The sequence below is a fragment of the Carcharhinus amblyrhynchos genome, chromosome 18 (genome assembly GCF_965287045.1).
Source record: "Carcharhinus amblyrhynchos chromosome 18, sCarAmb.v2.hapA, whole genome shotgun sequence".
In the NCBI taxonomy this organism is placed as follows: domain Eukaryota; kingdom Metazoa; phylum Chordata; class Chondrichthyes; order Carcharhiniformes; family Carcharhinidae; genus Carcharhinus; species Carcharhinus amblyrhynchos.
Window position 1 is genome coordinate 44,581,909 of NC_137341.1, and position 17,406 is coordinate 44,599,314.

The window sequence follows — 17,406 nt, forward strand, 5'->3', positions numbered from 1 at the left end:
TGAGTTCATGCCCTGTTCCAGCACTTGCGCACAAAATTCTGGGTTGACAGTCCAGTAGAGTACTGAAGGAGTTCTGCTTTGTTGAAGGTGCTGTCTCTCAGATGTTAATCTGAAGCCCTAGGAACTTTCACATTGATGTAAAAACAAAATCACCTGGTTAAAGCAAATTACCGTGGATGCTGGAATTGGAAACAAAGACAGGAAATGCTGGTAAATCTTAGCAGGTCCGACAGCATCAGCATGGCAAGAGAACAGAGCCAACGTTTCATGTCTGGATGATTCTTCGTCAGAGCATCTGGTGCTATTTCTAGGAAGAATAGAGGAGTTATTCCTGCATTGTTCGTGAAAACTGATTTGGTCATTATCACATTGCTAGTTGAGAGATCTTGTTGTCGACAAATTAGCTGCAATATTTTCTGCTTCAGTACAGTGACTATACGTCAAAAGCACTTCATTGTCTGTAAAACGCTTTGATATGTCCGGTGGTCAATAAAGGCACTATATAAATGCAAGTTTTTTTGTCTTGGGTGCATGTTGTGTTAAAAAAAAAACATACATTAGTGTTTTAATTCCTATTCTTTCCTACGATTTAGCTTTTGTTTACTTGTCAAACAGCATATTTATTTTTGTATCTCTGCCAGCTCGTTATCCAGGGCTTGTTCAGGGCTCACTTCATTCAAACCCTGTCCCTAAACTTTGCACTGTGTTTCAAAATAACCTTTTGAATTGGTTGTCACTTAAGATAGCACGATCAAAATTCTGCTGTTTTTCTCGAACAGGCACCAAAATAGTTAGCCAAGTTGTCAGTGGCCGAGCTGTCAACTTTATAAAAGATACATACATGTGTATGTGTGTGTATTTACTCCATCTTTGTTTCCATTACTGCTGATTTGGACCTTAGGCAGTAGTAGTGCTAAATGCTTGTTTGCTTCACAGTGGAATCATAGAATCCCTACAGTATAGAAGGAGGCCATTTGGCTCATTGCGTCTGTACCAACCACAACACAATCCCACTCTCCATAATCCCAAGCATTTACCCCCATGCCCCTGACACTAAAGAGCAATTTACAAGACAACCCACCTAATCTGCACATCTTTGGATTTTGGGAGGAGACCGGAGCACCCAGAGGAAATAGGTATGTCAGGAATAAAAGAATGACTAGGGTAAAGTTAGGTCCAGTCAAGGACAGTAGTGGGAAGATGTGTGTAGAGTCTGAAGAGATAGGAGAGGCGCTAAGTGAATATTTTTCGTCAGTATTCACACAGAAAAAAGATGATGTTGTCGAGGAAAATACTGAGATACAGGCTATTAGACTAGACAGAATTGAGGTTCATAAGGAGGAGGTGTTAGGAATTCTGGAAAGTGTGAAAATAAATAAGTCCCCTGGGCCGGGTGGGATTTATCTTAGCATTCTCTGGGAAGCTAGGGAGGAGATTGCAGAGCCTTTGGCTTTGATCTTTATGGCGTCATTGTCTACAGAAATAGTGCTAGAAGACTGGAGGATAGCACATGTCCCCTTGTTCAAGAAGGGGAGTAGAGACAACCCTGGTAATTATAGACCAGTGGGAATTACTTCTGTTGAGGGCAAAGTTTTGGGAAGGATTATAAGAGATAGGATTTATAATCATCTAGAAAGGAATAATTTGATTAGGGATACGCAACACGGTTTTTTGAAGAATAGGTCGTGCCTCACAAAACTTATTGAGTTCTTTGAGAAGGTGACCAAAGAGGTGGATGACGGTAAAACAATCGATGTGGTATATATGGATTTCAGTAAAGCGTTTGATAAGGTTCCCCATGGCAGGCTATTGCAGAAAATACAGAGGCATGGGATTGAGGGTGATTTAGCGGTTTGGATCAGGAATTGGCTAGCTGAAAGAAGACAGCGGGTGGTGGTTGATGGGAAATGTTCATCCTGGAGTTCAGTTACTAGTGGTGTACTGCAAGGATCTGTTTTGGGGCCACTGCTGTTTGTCTGCAGGAGAGTCTGCAGAAGGATCTAGATTGGCTGGGCGAATGGGCCAGGAAATGGCAAATGGAATTTAATGTTGGCAAGTGTGAGGTGGTCCACTTTGGTAGGAAGAATGGTAGGAAGGACTGTTACTTACGGGGCGAAAAACTGCAGCAGGCGACGGTGCAGAGGGACCTCGGGGTCCTTGTGCATGAGTCGCAAAAACCCAGCTTGCAGGTGCAGCAGGTGGTCAGGAAGGCGAATGGGATGCTGGCCCTCATAGCGAGAGGGATTGAATATAAAAGTAGGGAGGTCTTGCTGCAGCTGTATAGGGCATTGGTGAGGCCGCAGCTGGAGTACTGTGTGCAGTTTTGGGCGCCGCACCTGCGCAAAGATATTTTGGCCTTGGAGGGAGTGCAGAGGAGGTTTACTAGGCTGATACCGGAGTTGAGGGGGTTGAACTATGAGGAGAGGCTGAATAAACTGGGCTTGTACTCGTTAGAGTTCAGAAGAATGAGGGGAGATCTCATTGAGACGTATAAGATGATGAATGGGATGGATAGGATAGAGGTGGAGAGACTCTTCCCGCTCAAAAAAGACAGTAGGACTAGGGGGCACAGCCTCAAGATAAAGGGGGGGCGGTTTAGAACAGAGTTGAGGAGGAACTTCTTCACTCAAAGGGTGGTGAATTTCTGGAATTCTCTGCCCGTTGAAGTGGTGGAGGCTGCCTCGCTAAATATTTTTAAGACGCGGGTTGATGGGTTTTTGATAAGAGTTATGATTAAGGGTTATGGGGAGAGGGCGGGAAAGTGGAACTGAGCAGCGACAGATCAGCCATGATCTTATTGAATGGCGGCGCAAGCTCGAAGGGCTAGATGGCCTACTCCTCCTATTTCTTATGTTCCTTATGTCATTTTTATAAATGACCGGGATGGGTTAGTAAATTTGTGTACGACACCAAAGTCGATGGAGTTGTGGACACTGCAGAAGGATGTTGCAGGTTACGGAGGCACATGGATAAGCTGCAGCACTGGTGTGAGAGTTGGCAAATGGAGTTTAATGCGGAAAAGTGTGAGGTGATTCACTTTGGAAGGAGTAACAGGAATACAGAATACTGAGCTAATGGTAAGATATTTGGTAGTGTGGATGAGCAGAGAGATCTCGGTTTCCGTGTGCATAGATTCTTGAAAGTTGGCACCCAGGTTGATAGGGTTGTTAAGAAGGTGTGTTAGCTTTTATTGGCATAGGGATTGAGATTCGGAGCCATGAGGTCATGTTGCACCTGTACGAAACTCTGGTGCGGCAGCACTTGGAGTATTGCATACAGTTCCGGTCGCTGCATTATAGGAAGCGTAGGAAAGGGTGCAGAGGAGATTTACCAGGATGTTGCTTGGTATGGTGGGAAGGTCTTATGAGGAAAGGCTAAGGGACTTGAGGCTGTTTTCACTAGAGAGAAGAAGGTTAAGAGGTGACTTAATAGAGGCATACAGGATGATCAGAGGATTAAATAGGGTGGACAGTGAGAGCCTTTTTCCTCGGATTGTGATGGCTAGCACAAGGGGACATAGCTTTAAACTGAGAGATTATAGATATAGGGCAGATATCAGAGGTAGGTTCTTTATTCAGTGAGTAGTAAGGGCATGAAGTGCCCTGCCTGCAACTGTAGTGGACTCGCCAACCTTAAGGGCATTTAAATGGTAATTGGATAAACATGGATGATATTGAAATAGTGTAGGTTAGATAGGCTTTGGATTGGTTTTTGCAGGCCGGCACAACATCAAAGGCTGAAGGGCCTGTACTGTGCTTTTATGTTCTATGAAACCCATACAGACTCTGGGAGAACGTGCAAACTCCACACAGACAGGGACCCAAGCTGAGAATTCAACCTGGGTCCGTGGGGCTGTGAGGCAGCAGTGCTAACCACTATGCCATTATGCTGTCCTGTGAAATGATTCACAGTGTTGAACAAAAGTTAGAGACATCAATAAAACATTCACTTATTCGAAGGACCAACCAGATTCAGCTTTAAAGCTTTTTACGCCTTCTGAAGTAATAAATTATAATTGTTAAGCATTCATAGCAATGATCGTTTGTCAACCATCAAGTATTCCAAATGATATTTGTTAATGAGACAGACGAGGAAGCTAGTTTAAAATTAAAGTTATGCATTCTTGTTAATACTGTGTTAAATGGGAAATGTAATTTAAATAGTTCGGGATGAGGCGATGGCTGTTTGTGTTGGTAATCTTCATCATATTGACTTTTAAGGTGCTGGTAATTGGAAAAGGTTGTTTCTGTAGCATAATCTTAACTATTGGAAAAGGTGCTGGATTTTGATGAGTTCAGGACCGGACAGGGTATTCCTATGGACCTTGAGGGAGGCTAGAGTTGAACTTGCAGGGGCCCTGGCAGACATATTTAAAATGTCAGTATTCATGGGGGAGGTGCCAGATGATTGGAGGGTGGCTCATGTTGTTCCGTTGTTTCAAAAAGGTTCCAAAAGAAATCCGGGAAATTATAGGCCAGTAAGTTTGACGTCGGTGGTGGGCAAGTTATTGGAAAGTGTGATAAGGGATAGGATCTACAAATATTTGGATAGACAGGGACTTATTAGGGAGAATAATAGATCCCTGCAGAGGGATCTAGACAGGCTAAGCGAGTGGGCGAGGACCTGGCAGGTGGAATATGATGTTGGCAAGCGTGAGGTTATCCACTTTGGTAGGAATAATAGTAGGAAGGACTACTACTTACAGGGTGAAAAGCTGCAGCATGCTACAGTGCAGAGGGACCTGGGGGTCCTTGTGCATGAGTCGCAAAAACCCAGCCTACAGGTGCAGCAGGTGGTCAGGAAGGCAAATGGGATGCTGGCCTTCATAGCGAGGGGGATTGAATATAAAAGTAGGGAGGTCTTGCTGCAACCGTACAGGGCACTGGTGAGGCCAGAGCTGGAGTACTGTGTGCAGTTTTGGTCACCGTACTTGCGCAAGGATATTATGGCCTTGGAGGGAGTGCAGAGGAGGTTCACTAGGCTGATACTGGAGTTGAGGGGTTTGAGCTATGAGGAGAGGCTGAATAGACTGGGCTTGTACTCGTTAGAGTTTAGAAGGATGAGGGGGATCTTATTGAGACGTATAAGATGATGAAAGGGATGGATAGGGTAGAGGTGGAGAGGTTCTTCCCGCTCAGAAAGGGCAGCAGGACTAGAGGGCACAGCCTCAAGATAAGGGTGGGGGGCAGTTTAGAACAGAGTTGAGGAGGAACTTCTTCACTCAAAGGGTGGTGAATCTCTGGAATTCTCTGCCCGTTGAAGTGGTTGAGGCTACCTCGTTAAATATATTTAAGACGCGGGTAGATAGGTTTTTGGTAGGCAAGGGGATTAAGGGTTATGGGGAGAAAGCGGGAAAGTGGAACTGAGCCACTTCAGATCAACCATGATCTTATTGAATGGCGGCGCAGGCTCGAGGGACTAGATGGCCTACTCCTGCTCCTATTTCTTATGTTCTTAGAATCAACATGGCTTTGTGCATGGTAGGTTATGTTTGACCAATCTATTAGAGTTTTTCAAGGAGGTTACCAGGAAAGTGGATGAAGGGAAGGCGGTGGATGTTGTCTACCTGGATTTCAGCAAGGCCTTTGACAAGGTCCCTCATGGGAGGTTACTTAGGAAGGTTCAGTCGCTAGGTATAGATGGGGAGGTAGTAAATTGGATTGGACACTGGCTCAATGGAAGAAGTGATGATGTGGGTATGCCGGCGTTGGACTGGCGTAAACACAGTAAAAAGTCTGACAACACCAGGTTTTAGTCCAACCTATTTATTTGATAATATTCTCACAAGCTTTCGAGGGGACAGCCTCTTCGTCAGGTGAATGGAGAGTTCTGGCCTCAAACAGAGCATATAAAGCACAGACAGTTTAGAAGCCAGAGAGTGGTTGTGGAGGATTGCTTCTCTGAGTGGAGGCCTGTGACGAGTGGTGTGCCACAGGGATCGGTGTTGGGTCCATTGTTTGTCATCTATATCAATGATCTGGATGATAATCTGGTAAATTGGATCAGCAAATTTGCTGATGATACAAAGATTGGAGGTGTAGTGGACAGTGTGGAAGGTTTTCAAAGCTTGCAGAGGGATTTGGACCAACTAGAAAAATGGGCTGAAAAATGGCAAATGGAATTTAGAGATATTGCACTTTGGAAGGACAAACCAAAGTAGAACGTACAAGGTAAATGGTAGGACTCTGAAGAGTGCAGTTGAACAGAGGGATCTGGGAATATAGGTACAGAATTCCCTAAAAGTGACGTCACAGGTGGATAGGGTCATAAAGTGTGCTTTTGGTACATTGGCCTTCATAAATCGGAGTATCGAGTATAAAAGTTGGAGTGTTGTGGTAAGGTTATATAAGGCATTGGTGAGGCTGAAATTAGAGTATTGTGTACAGTTTTGGTCACCTAGTTACAGGAAGGATGTAAATAAGATTGAAAGAGTGCAGAAAAGGTTCACAAGGATGTTGCTATGACTTGAGAAATTGAGTTACAGAGAGAGATTGAATAGGGTAGGACTTTATTCCCTGGAGCGTAGAAGAATGAGGGGAGATTTGATAGAGGTGTATAAGATTTTGATGGGTATAGATAGAGTGAATGCAAGCAGGCTTTTTCCACTGAGGCTAGGGAAGGAAAAAACCAGAGGGCATGGGTTAAGGGTGAAAGGAGAAAAGTTTAAAGGGAATATTAGGGGGGGGCTTCTTCACACAGACAGTGGTGGGAGTGTGGAATGAGCTGCCGGATAAAGTGGTAAATGCGAGGTCACTTTTAACATTTAAGAAAAGCTTGGACGGGTTCGTGGATGAGAGGGGTGTGGAGGGATATGGTCCAAGTGCAGGTCAGCGGGATAGGCAAAAAATGGTTTGGCACAGACAAGCAGGGCCAAAAGGCCTGTTTCTGAGCTGTAATTTTCTATGGTTCTATGAATATAAAAATGCTTTTTGTTTTTTCAGGTCTACGTTGCCGTATCCTGGTACTGAGCGAGACTATGAGGTAAAGTAAATGTATCTTTAAATATTTTTAATGTATACCAGTTGAACTAATAATTTTATTACATTTTTGGAGGACATAGGCAATGAGAAACTTCTTACAATTTGATGAGAAGTTAACTTAAGCAATGTGTACTTGGGTCCTTAAGACAGGAATTGTAATTGTTCGTATGTTTGAGGGAAAGATTCACTAGACAGCTGCCTGCACTGGATTACCTGATTGCTGTGCATGGAGGAAAATTGGATGGAAAACATTTTCTTGAACTTTCCCACAAAAGTGAATTTACTAATTATGCAACTCCTGATAAATAGAGGACATAGAATCCCTGCAGTACAGAAGGAGGCCATTCAGCCCATCTAGTCTGTGCTGACGGCAATCGCATCCAGGCCCCATTCCTGTCACCCCACACATTTACCCTGCTAATCCCCTTAACGTTAGGGTAATTTAGCATGGCCAGTGAACCTAACCTGCGCACCTTTGAACTGTGGGAGGAAACCAGAGCACACAGAGGAAACCCATGCAGACACGGGGAGGATGTGCAAACTCCACACAGACTGTGACCCAAGGCCAGAATCGAACCTGGGTCCCTGGAGCTGTGAGGCAGCAGTGCTAACCATTGTGCCACCGTGTTGCCCTCAGCAGCTCACTCAGATTCATATCTCTGGGATGAGTACGTTTTAATCTCTACTGGTATATAAACATGTCTTAAGCTAGATTGAAGAGGTAACAGAAGGCTATGGATGGTTATGATCTTTATGGAAGTAGTCCTCATGAGGGGACTTTAAAGTTCTGACTAGATAGTGAAAGTATTACCACACGGCTAGTATCTAAGCATCATTCCCAGTGTAGCCTGTCAGAGCGAGAAGCACTGTTGAAGACTTGGGTGTTCTTTGGGGAAAAAAGGTGATATTGTATTTTCCTGCTGTCCCTTTGAGAGAGGATAAGGTTTATTGATGCACTATGTGAAGGTTTCAAATACATTAAATCATTTTAATTTTATAGGTGTTTCTCCAAGACCTTGTGAGAAATTTGTATGATGAGGGAAATGATAAATTCAGAGAACGTAATTGGGCCGATGCCTTGAATCAGTATACTGAGGCCTTAAATGTGGCTGATTATGCATCTGAAGAAATCAGCATTGTAAATGGAGTTATAGAGAAGCTGTATGCAAATCGAGCAGCCTGCTACTTGAATATGGTAAGATTACAGAACACAAGAAGCTTGCTTGCTAATTGTCTCATATGAAGTATAATGATAAGAATTTGGTCATTTTGTCACCATTTGCGACTGGCAATTTGTATGTCATGTTGCTTCAAATTTATCTGGGGTTAATGATGATATCTTTTCTGAGGAATACACTATTTGATCTGATAACATAAATTATTCAGGTCTTGTTCATACCTGCACGCCTTCTGCAGAGATCACTGAATAATGGTTTTTGCCCCCACTTATTCCCCCCTCATAAAGTTCTTGAATTTTAAAGCTAATTGTGACAAGTCATTGTTTTGAATAATGTTTCTAATCTTCGCTGCTCTCTCAATTTAGGGTCTCTATAATCAGGTATTAGATGATTGTGACAAAGCTTTGAAGTTGAATCGTAACAACTACAGAGCACTCTATCGAAAGGGAAAATCTCTAAAAGAGTTAGGAAGGCATAAAGAAGCCTATGATGTTGTTGCAAAGTGTTCACTAGCTGTGCCACAGGTAAGAGCAATGGTATTTGCATCTACTTGACAACCATTATTCAGAAAAAATTGTATTTCCAACTTCTCAATGCTGTACATTATGTTTGGCTTGTCCAACCATTTTGCTCAGGAGGCTGTATTTACATATTTTTCTCACTCAAAGGGCAGGCCAATAAGCTTATTTATGAAAGATAAGGTTTGGCACAACAATGAACTGAATTTCTAAAAAAAATTGAGGTTTTAAAGAAAGATAATTGAACGAATGTAAAGCAGCGTCAGAGCAATAAGCTGTTAAGTTAAAAATGTATGAGTAATAAAAATGACCAGAATGTTGGAGGGTCAGTGTATGTGAGTGGGAGTGTGTGCATGTGTGATGGTGAGAGTGAGTGAGAGAAGTCGAATTGAACGCAAGGCAGATTTAGACTCTTTCCCCATCCACTCACCCTATCACTCATTCAACATCTCACATACGCACTCTCACACACATTGTCAGTCAGTCACATACGTACACATACCCACTCATAAACTCACTACCACACAACCATTTAGTTGCTCGCTCTCCCACCCACCGTCACTCACACCCGTACTCTTCCACACATCCACTGACCGCTTTCCACACACCCACTCAGTCATTGATCCCTCCAAAATGACAAACTTCAATCTCCCTGGGCCCAATTCTACTTTGCCCTTCCTGGCCCCGCTGTGTGCCTGTCTCCCCGGGCTCCAACCCAGCCATGCCTTGAACCAGGGCTTCAACCCTGACATAGCTGGCTGTCCAGCCCCAATGCACCCACATTTCTCTTGCACACCAGCTCTCAATGTACTATGTGCTGCTGCAACAATCAGTGACTGTTTCTGTCTCGTTTGCTGCTGATATGGTATCAGCAGCAGGCATGGGAGAGAAATTAACAGGATGTGGGCTAAAAGCATGACCCAGTTGTTACCCGTTCCTTATGAAATAGTATGATTTCAGCATTGACTTGTTTCTAAATTGTTGCCTGGGTTCTGAGCAACCTTCAATATAATCATTTGAAATGTAGAGTTCAGAATGATTGAAAGACACGGTTTGGATCTTTTGATTGTAATTGCGTTTAAAAAAATTACTATGCTTTGGTGCCCAACAGGTGTGTTCAGCTTACTCCCTCCATCTGCAGTGAGCAAGAGGAAGTTTTCAGTTGTGATTTTGTTCCTTTCCCAAAACTGCAGAGTCCGAGAAAAGCTACTGTGCCAAACAATAGCTGAAACCATCTTCTATTATTAGTAAGAACTTCAATCTGTATTGGCTGATTGAAGGTTGTGGCCTGCAGCCTTGGCTTTTAGAATGCGTCTGATTTGTCTTTTGTTGACTGTTCCATTTGTTAATTATCCAAAAGGACATTTCTACAGGCAGATTGAGAAATGTGTTGTAATTATATATTTCAGGATGATGATGTAATAAAATTAACCCAGGAGCTGGCTCAGAAATTAGGATTAAAAATTCGAAAAGCTTATGTTCGAGCTCAGGTGAGTACATCGTTCTTTGCTATAAGCTAATTTTTTCTTAAAGTTTCATTCATCATATTTGTATTGTTATTTAATTGAATGTGTGTCCCTCTCTTTTAGCCTCCCTTGAACCCAGTAGTTGCTGTCAGTTCTGTATCTTCTGCTGATTCTTCTAATCAAGTAAGGACCTTCTTGTTCATGTATTTTAAGTATTCCATACTGTATTTAATATCCATGAGCATTAAGTTTTAACAGCTGCTATTTCATTAGAAATTAAAATCTACATGCACTGATTTTTTTTGATTCAGTCGGGAATTTAAAATACTCCTGCAGGAGTGTTGCAGCAGAATGAATGGCCTCCTTCTGCACTGTAGGGATTCTGTGATTCCAATGGACTTTGTTGGTATCTCACTCTTTTATCAAAAAGAAATTTTGTTTAACAGGCAGTAGAGGACTATTCCATTATAATAAATAAATGGTTTCCTTGCTGATGTGAAAGAAAATGTGTGGTAGTTTAGAAGTGTTAGCTTCTGCATGTGACATCTGCTACATTGGTAATTAAAGTAAACACAAATGGCAGAGCATCTAATTTAAATTCAACAGGTCTACCACTCTAAATCAGGATTCGTTTGTTGCCATAAATGTCACAATGTTTGCCTATTCAATGTTTGTATATTTAAATTTACGCCTGTTCCCAAAAGCATACAGCAGTGAAATATATGCAGTGCAAAAATGTTCATGGCCTCAAGGCTGTATAAATAAAATGTTCTTGTGTTTCCTGATTTATTTTATGTATTTTATAACAGCTGCAGTGGTACTGGTACAGAACAATTGGCAAATGTCCAACAGCAGTTTATCCCCTTGTACTGCTGGACATGGAGAGATAGCAAATCTGACAGAAAATGAACTCTACAAAAATAACATTGATTAACCAGTTGGGTATACTTATCTAAACAGTTGACTGAGGAGATTGAGAATATTGCGTGCTTGATTTAGGTTCTCTTTAAATGGATTTAGAAAGAATGTCCTTTTTAAAATGATTTGAGGGAAATGGGGGAGCTTAAAATTCTATGGTGGCACAGTGGTTCGCACTACTGCCTCACAGCGCCAGGGACCGAGATTTGGTTCCCGGCTTGGGTCATTGTGTGGAGTTTGCATATTCTCCCTGTGTCTGCGTGGATTTCCTTCGGGTACTCCGGTTTCCTCCCACAGTCTAGAAAACGTGCTGGTTAGTTGCATTGGCCATGCTAAATTCTCCCTTCATGTACCCGAACAGGTGCCAGAGTGTGGTGGCTAGAGGATTTTCAGATTAACTTCATCGCAGTGTTAATGTAAGCCTACTTGTAACGCTTGTCGCACCTGCTCCCTGTTGACAGAGGAGCCTCAGACAGATGTGTAACCTGTCCCTGCTCTTGCCTCATGGGTAGTTTGTAACATGGCAAGATCCATTTACAAAGTCGACAAAATAGGAAAGAGAACAAATTGTTAACCCAGATCTTCTAGAGATAAGTTGTACACTGGCTGATGCACCACGAGTCCCCTTGGAAGTCCTAACTTAGGGGCTCTGGGAATTGCCTGGGAAGTGGAACTTCAGTGGGAAATTTTCTGGTTTCCAGGACTCTCTAAAAAGTCTCCAGCTCTTTAGTTCAAGCTGGAGACTTTGGAGTGTTCCCCCTTGGTTGCTAAGAAATATTAGGCCGATTAAAACCTAGTCTAACTCTTGGATAACTATGCCACTGACTCCACTTGGATCCTTTCTCCCCGACTCTTTGAATCATTCCCAACCCTCCTCTAACCTCCTCCCTCTGACCCACTTGATCCTCTTACAGCCCCTCCTCTCAGTTGAACTATTCAAACCTCTTGATTCTTCACCGACCCAACCTCACCCTCTACCAGCCTATCCATTACCCACTTAGTTCATCTACCTCACTGACAAACACACTCAAAAGCTATTTAGTTTGTTACTGAATGATGGCACCCCCTACCCCCCAACGATCCAATGGAATGAGGAAGGACTCTGAAAATGGTTATATTCTGCTGTATTTGTGGTTTGAAAGTCTGCACTAGAAATCTGGAGCTACATCATTGCATAAAACAAAATGGGAGTGGAATAGCAATCTGGTGATTGTCACCCATCGGAAAATTTGGCGCATTGTTTTTGATTATCACCTAGCCTGTTAGGACTAAGTGGGTGATGGATAGGCTGATAGAGGGTGAGGCTGGGTCAGTGAGGTGTCAGGAGGTTTGAATAGTTCAACTGAGAGGAGGCGCCGTTAGAGGATCAAGGGGGCCAGAACTCTATGATTTCCTGCTTGCAAGCATCAAGTAGAAGACATGTACTGATAACGTTTGACAATTATAATGTTTTGCCTGAACAACCAATTTTTGAAAAAAACATGAATGTAACATGAGATGTGAAATAAAAACAGGGGCTGGATATTTAAGGGAATATCTACATATAATGTCTTTTGGAGTCCATATGGGTTTGGTGAGTATTCACAGAATTGCAGAATCGTTGCAGTGCCAAAGGAAGCAATTCAACCCATCGGATGGAATTTCACCAGCATGTATGCCTGAGGTTTCTACAGTCCTGTCGGAGGCCAATGGAGAATGCCATTCTCCAAGCCTTGCCCGCCTCCCGAATCGGGCCGGGCGTGCCGGTAAAATTCCGGCAATTGAGTCTGCACTGGCTCTCTGAAAGAGCGTTCTACCCAATTCCATTCCCCTGCCCTTATCCCCGTAACCTTGCACACTCTTTCTTTTCAGCTAGCAATCCAATTCCCTTTTGAATGCCTCGATGAAACCTGCCTCCACCACCCTCTCAGAAAGTTCCTTCCAGACACCAGCCACGCTCTGGGTGGATCTCAAATTTTACCTTGTCTACACTACTCAGGATCAAATTGTTTTTTTTTGTTCATGGAATATGGACATCTCTGGCTGGACTGATATTTATTGCCCATCCCTGAAGACATTTACATCTGGAGCTACATGTAGGCCATACCAAGTAAGGATGCTGGATTTCCTTCCCTAAAGGACATAAGTGAACCAAATACCTCCATCCACTATCAGCCTTCTTTCCTTCAAGGAAAACCATCCCCACATCTCCAATCTATTGCCACAGCTATGTTTCCTTATCCCAGTCTCCACTACTCTTTCCAATGCCTTCATGTCCTTCTTCCAGTATGGTACCCTGAGCCAGACATGGTACTCTTAATGAGACTTAATTAGTATCTAATACAAGTTCAGCATGACCTCTTTCACTCTTGTACCTAATGCCCTATCAATAAAGCCTTGATACTACATGCTTTGTTAACTGTTCTCTCAACATGCCCTCAGTGGTTTATCAACATAGACACCAAGATCCCTCTTGTTCCTGCCCCTCTTTTTGAATTGATTTTTTAAAAACTTTTTTTCCATATTATTTCTGCCAAAATGAATCACCCGCGCTTCTTTGCATTGAACTTCATCATTTGCTGCTTATCTGCCCAATCCACCAGCATGCCTATATACTTTTGAAGTTCAAGACTATCCTCGTCACAGTTGGCAGCGTTCCCAATCTTTGTATCATCTGCAAATTTTGAAATTATGTCCCAACCACCACAGCCTAGGCCATTTAATGTACATCAGGAAGATTGAGTGTCCCTGACACTGACCTCTGGAGAACCCCACCACAAACTTTCTTTCAGTCTGACCATTTATGACCCCACCATTTATCGCGACTGTCAGTTTCTGTATTATCATACAATAATTCTTTTTTTCTCCATAGCCCACCAATGGTTTGGATTCTGTTGAAGATGTTGAAATAGGTAAAGTGAACTTATTCTTTTTTATTCTTGCAGCCAAACCTGCAGAGGTCTGATACTTGATTCAAAAATAGAAGAATGCTGGAAAATCTCAGCAGGTCTGACACCATCTATGGGGAGAGAGTAGAGCCAACGTTTCGAATCTAGATGACCCTTTGCAGAGCTCTGACTCTCTCTTCACAGAAGGTATCAGACCTGCTGAGATTTTCCAGCATTTTTCTGTTTTTGTTTCAGATTCCAGCATCCGCAGTATTTTGCGTTTATCTGACATTTGGTTGCTTTCCTGTTGAGTAGAGGTGCCTGTCTGAAGGAAATTAGATAAAACTATCCTCTGTCCTCTAAAAGCGCATTACATGCATAGGTTGGTAGAGATTGGTGACTTAAGTTTTCATAAGTTTTTTTTATATATGGTTTCCTTTCTGTTGTTGGGTGGACTAGGGTTGTTTCGCTTAGAGCAGAGGAGGCTGAGGGGTGACCTAATTGAGGTGTGCAAAAATTATGAGGGACCTTGGTGGGATCAGCCTGAAAGACCTGTTCCCCTAAGCTGAGAGGTCAATTATTGGGGGCATAGATATAAGGTGAAGGATTAGAGAGGCTATAAGGAAAGAATCGATCACCCAGAGACGGTGGTGGGTGTTTGGAATTCACTGCCCAAATTGATCATTGAGGCAGAAATGCTTGACTCATTTAAAAAGTTCTTGGATCTGCACCTGAAGTGCTATAACCTGCAAGGCTACAGACCAGATGCTGAAAAATGGGATTAAAATGAGTGGTTAGTTTTTTTTTTGGCCTGTTTAGTTAGGGCAGCACGATGGCACAGTGGCTAGCACCGCTGCCTTAAAGCGCCAGTGACCCGAGTTCAATTCCTGGCTCGGCTTGCTATGTGGAGTTTGCACGTTCTCCCTGTAGCTGCATGGGTTTCCTCTGAGTGTCCAGTTTCCTCCCACAGTCCAAAAGACATTTGGCCATGCCAAATTCTCCTCAGTGTACCTGAACAGGCACCGGAGTGTGGCGACTAGGGGATTTTCACAATAACTTCATTGCAATGATAATGTAAGACTACATGTGACTAATAAATAAAATAGTAAGTGATGTTGGGCTAAATGGCGTCTTGCTGTGCTGTAACTTTTCTACGGTTCTATATCAAAAATTTAAAACATCTTTGGTTAAATCTTGGTTAATAACTGAGAGGTAGGAATTGACAGTTTGATATTATCCATCTTATGTTGTAGATTTCCCAGGATTGAGTTTGGAGCCTTCAATTTCTTCATCTGTCCCTTTGGGTGAAATCCCTCAAGCAGCTTGTGATTCAGCCCCAATTCCACTTATTTCTAATTCCACATCACCCACTGTTCAACTGTTAGAGAAAACCAGCCTTTCCGCTACTGCACTGGTGAATGGAGAAGAGGTACCCTTTTCAGTGCCCGAGACATGTTTAGACTTAACTGACGGTGACAAAATAGGAGAAGATCTGGATGAGTTGCTGGATTCTATGTCCGCAGTAGAAGAAACCCCAATGGTAAAGCAAAACTCTGAACCCTCGTATATCTTTTTAACAAATAACATTTGAGAATATGCGATGGTTGACAAACGATCATTGCTATGAATGCCTGATGATAATTTGTTACTCCAGAAGATATAAAAAGCTGTAAAAGTCTAATTTGGCTGGTCTTCCGAAGAAGTGAATGTTTTGTTTTGATGCATCTAACTGTTGTTTAGTACTGTGAATCATTTCACAGGACAGCACAGTGATTAGCACTACTGCCTCTCAGCGCCAGGGACCCAGGTTCAATTCCAGCCTCGGGTGACTGTGGGGAGCCCGTACATTATTCCCTTGTCTATGTGGGTTTCCTCTGGGTGCTTTGGGGATTTCCTTCCACAGTCCAAAGATGTGAGGGTTAGGTTGATTGGCAATGCTAAGTTGCCTCTTAGTGTCAGGGGGATTAGTTAGGATAAATTCATGGGATTAAGGGGATAGCATCTGGGTGGGATTGTGGTGAGCGCAAACTCAATGGGCTGGATGGCCTCCTTCTGCACTGAAGGCATTTGATGATTCTATGATTTTAAAACCAGAAACGGTGTGCTTGAATGAGCATAGTACTACAGACGCACTCCCAGATTTTAAATTGTTGAGTGTGTGCACTGTTTGCTACAAGTGACATCAATAGGCTCCCACCCCCTAAGCTGAAGAGAGCTAAATTGGCCTCTTGTTCCTCTTTCTGGTTCTATCCACTGACTGGAAATATGTCTGTGCAGTTAATATTTGAGGACAGATTTGGACTCGGTGTGACATGGTCAAAATATAATCAACAAACATGTGCTTTTAGCTACACAGATGATGAATTGTTTTTTTTTTGTTTGCCTAGAAGCTCCAGAGCAGTCATTTCCTATGTAAGCATACCACATTCTTCACCTTTGGAAGAGTGGCGGGGCGAGAGGAAAGCATTTCCACAGTTTTACAGAATCTAGAATTGCTTCAGCTGCCAGTTTCTGTTTTTTTTAATATATTGCTTTCCTGTTAGTATAATAATTTGTGGCCATAGCTTCCCCTCTGTGACTCAGATACTAGACCCTTGAATGCAGTCAATTTTGAATTCATTTTTTCAGTGTCAAGTTGCATCCAAGCATCCTCCTAATTTGGACTGAAATTTAAAATAGGCACAAATTAGCGTGAATAATCAGAGTTCAAGTAAAGAACAGAACTTGCACCTTTTTTTTCAGGTGTCAAAATGTAATTTTCAATTCTTTTAACCATGTGTGCACAATCAGGTGCAGTATACATCAGAGCCTGAAATCAGGGAACCTTTCCAATTTTTAACATAAAAATGCATTTTGAAAAATCATGATCTAAGGGCTTTATTTCTTTAAAACGTTCAAAAATTTGCAATAAAACAGCAGAGCAATTACTTTCTGCTTCATGTGAAAGTCTGATTGCAAAGTGAAGAGATCCTCTGAATCAGCGCACTTGGAAGATATTTGCATTTGAGGGTTGGGGTTGGACTAGTTTCATAGATCTTGATGGGCATCTGTTATAAAAATTTGACTTGAACATATTTCAGTTCTCAGCGTAATTCATATGTATGCATAATCCCACCATTCCTTAAACTGGATTTCACCTGTTGTGCCTCATTTTGTCATATTTGGTTGTGTGACTCTCCTGTGAAGTACATTGGGACATTTTATTATGTTAAAGGCGGAAGCTAAATATAAATAGTTGTTTCTATTTGCACCCAAATACCCATGTGTCTCTGAGCTAATACAGATTGTATCTGTCTTAGGGTGTAATGAAGAGAAACTCCAGGCATCAGTATCCAAAACCAGATTAATAAGCAGCTAAAGTTATTTAATTACTATAGTAAAGTGTCATGAACAGTTATTCCACTCTTAGTAAAAGATTAATTAAGATTTTTTGCAGTTGACGATGCAATTTTACAGATGTCCTAATGGAGCCTCTGTAT

The 17,406-nt window shown here is 42.4% G+C and overlaps 1 protein-coding gene across 5 annotated transcripts in view; it reads left to right on the forward strand.

The window, feature by feature from the left end:
- Positions 1-17,406, forward strand: part of zc3h7a (zinc finger CCCH-type containing 7A) — a 111,052-nt gene that overhangs the window by 48,756 nt on the left and 44,890 nt on the right. For all 5 annotated transcript variants that reach the window (XM_080206930.1, XM_080206934.1, XM_080206935.1 and 2 more), the window contains 7 exons: positions 6,942-6,981; positions 7,981-8,175; positions 8,524-8,682; positions 10,086-10,166; positions 10,266-10,325; positions 13,912-13,951; positions 15,181-15,467. In XM_080206930.1, the coding sequence (XP_080063056.1) occupies positions 6,942-6,981; positions 7,981-8,175; positions 8,524-8,682; positions 10,086-10,166; positions 10,266-10,325; positions 13,912-13,951; positions 15,181-15,467 (862 nt within the window). The remainder of the gene's footprint in view (positions 1-6,941; positions 6,982-7,980; positions 8,176-8,523; positions 8,683-10,085; positions 10,167-10,265; positions 10,326-13,911; positions 13,952-15,180; positions 15,468-17,406) is intronic.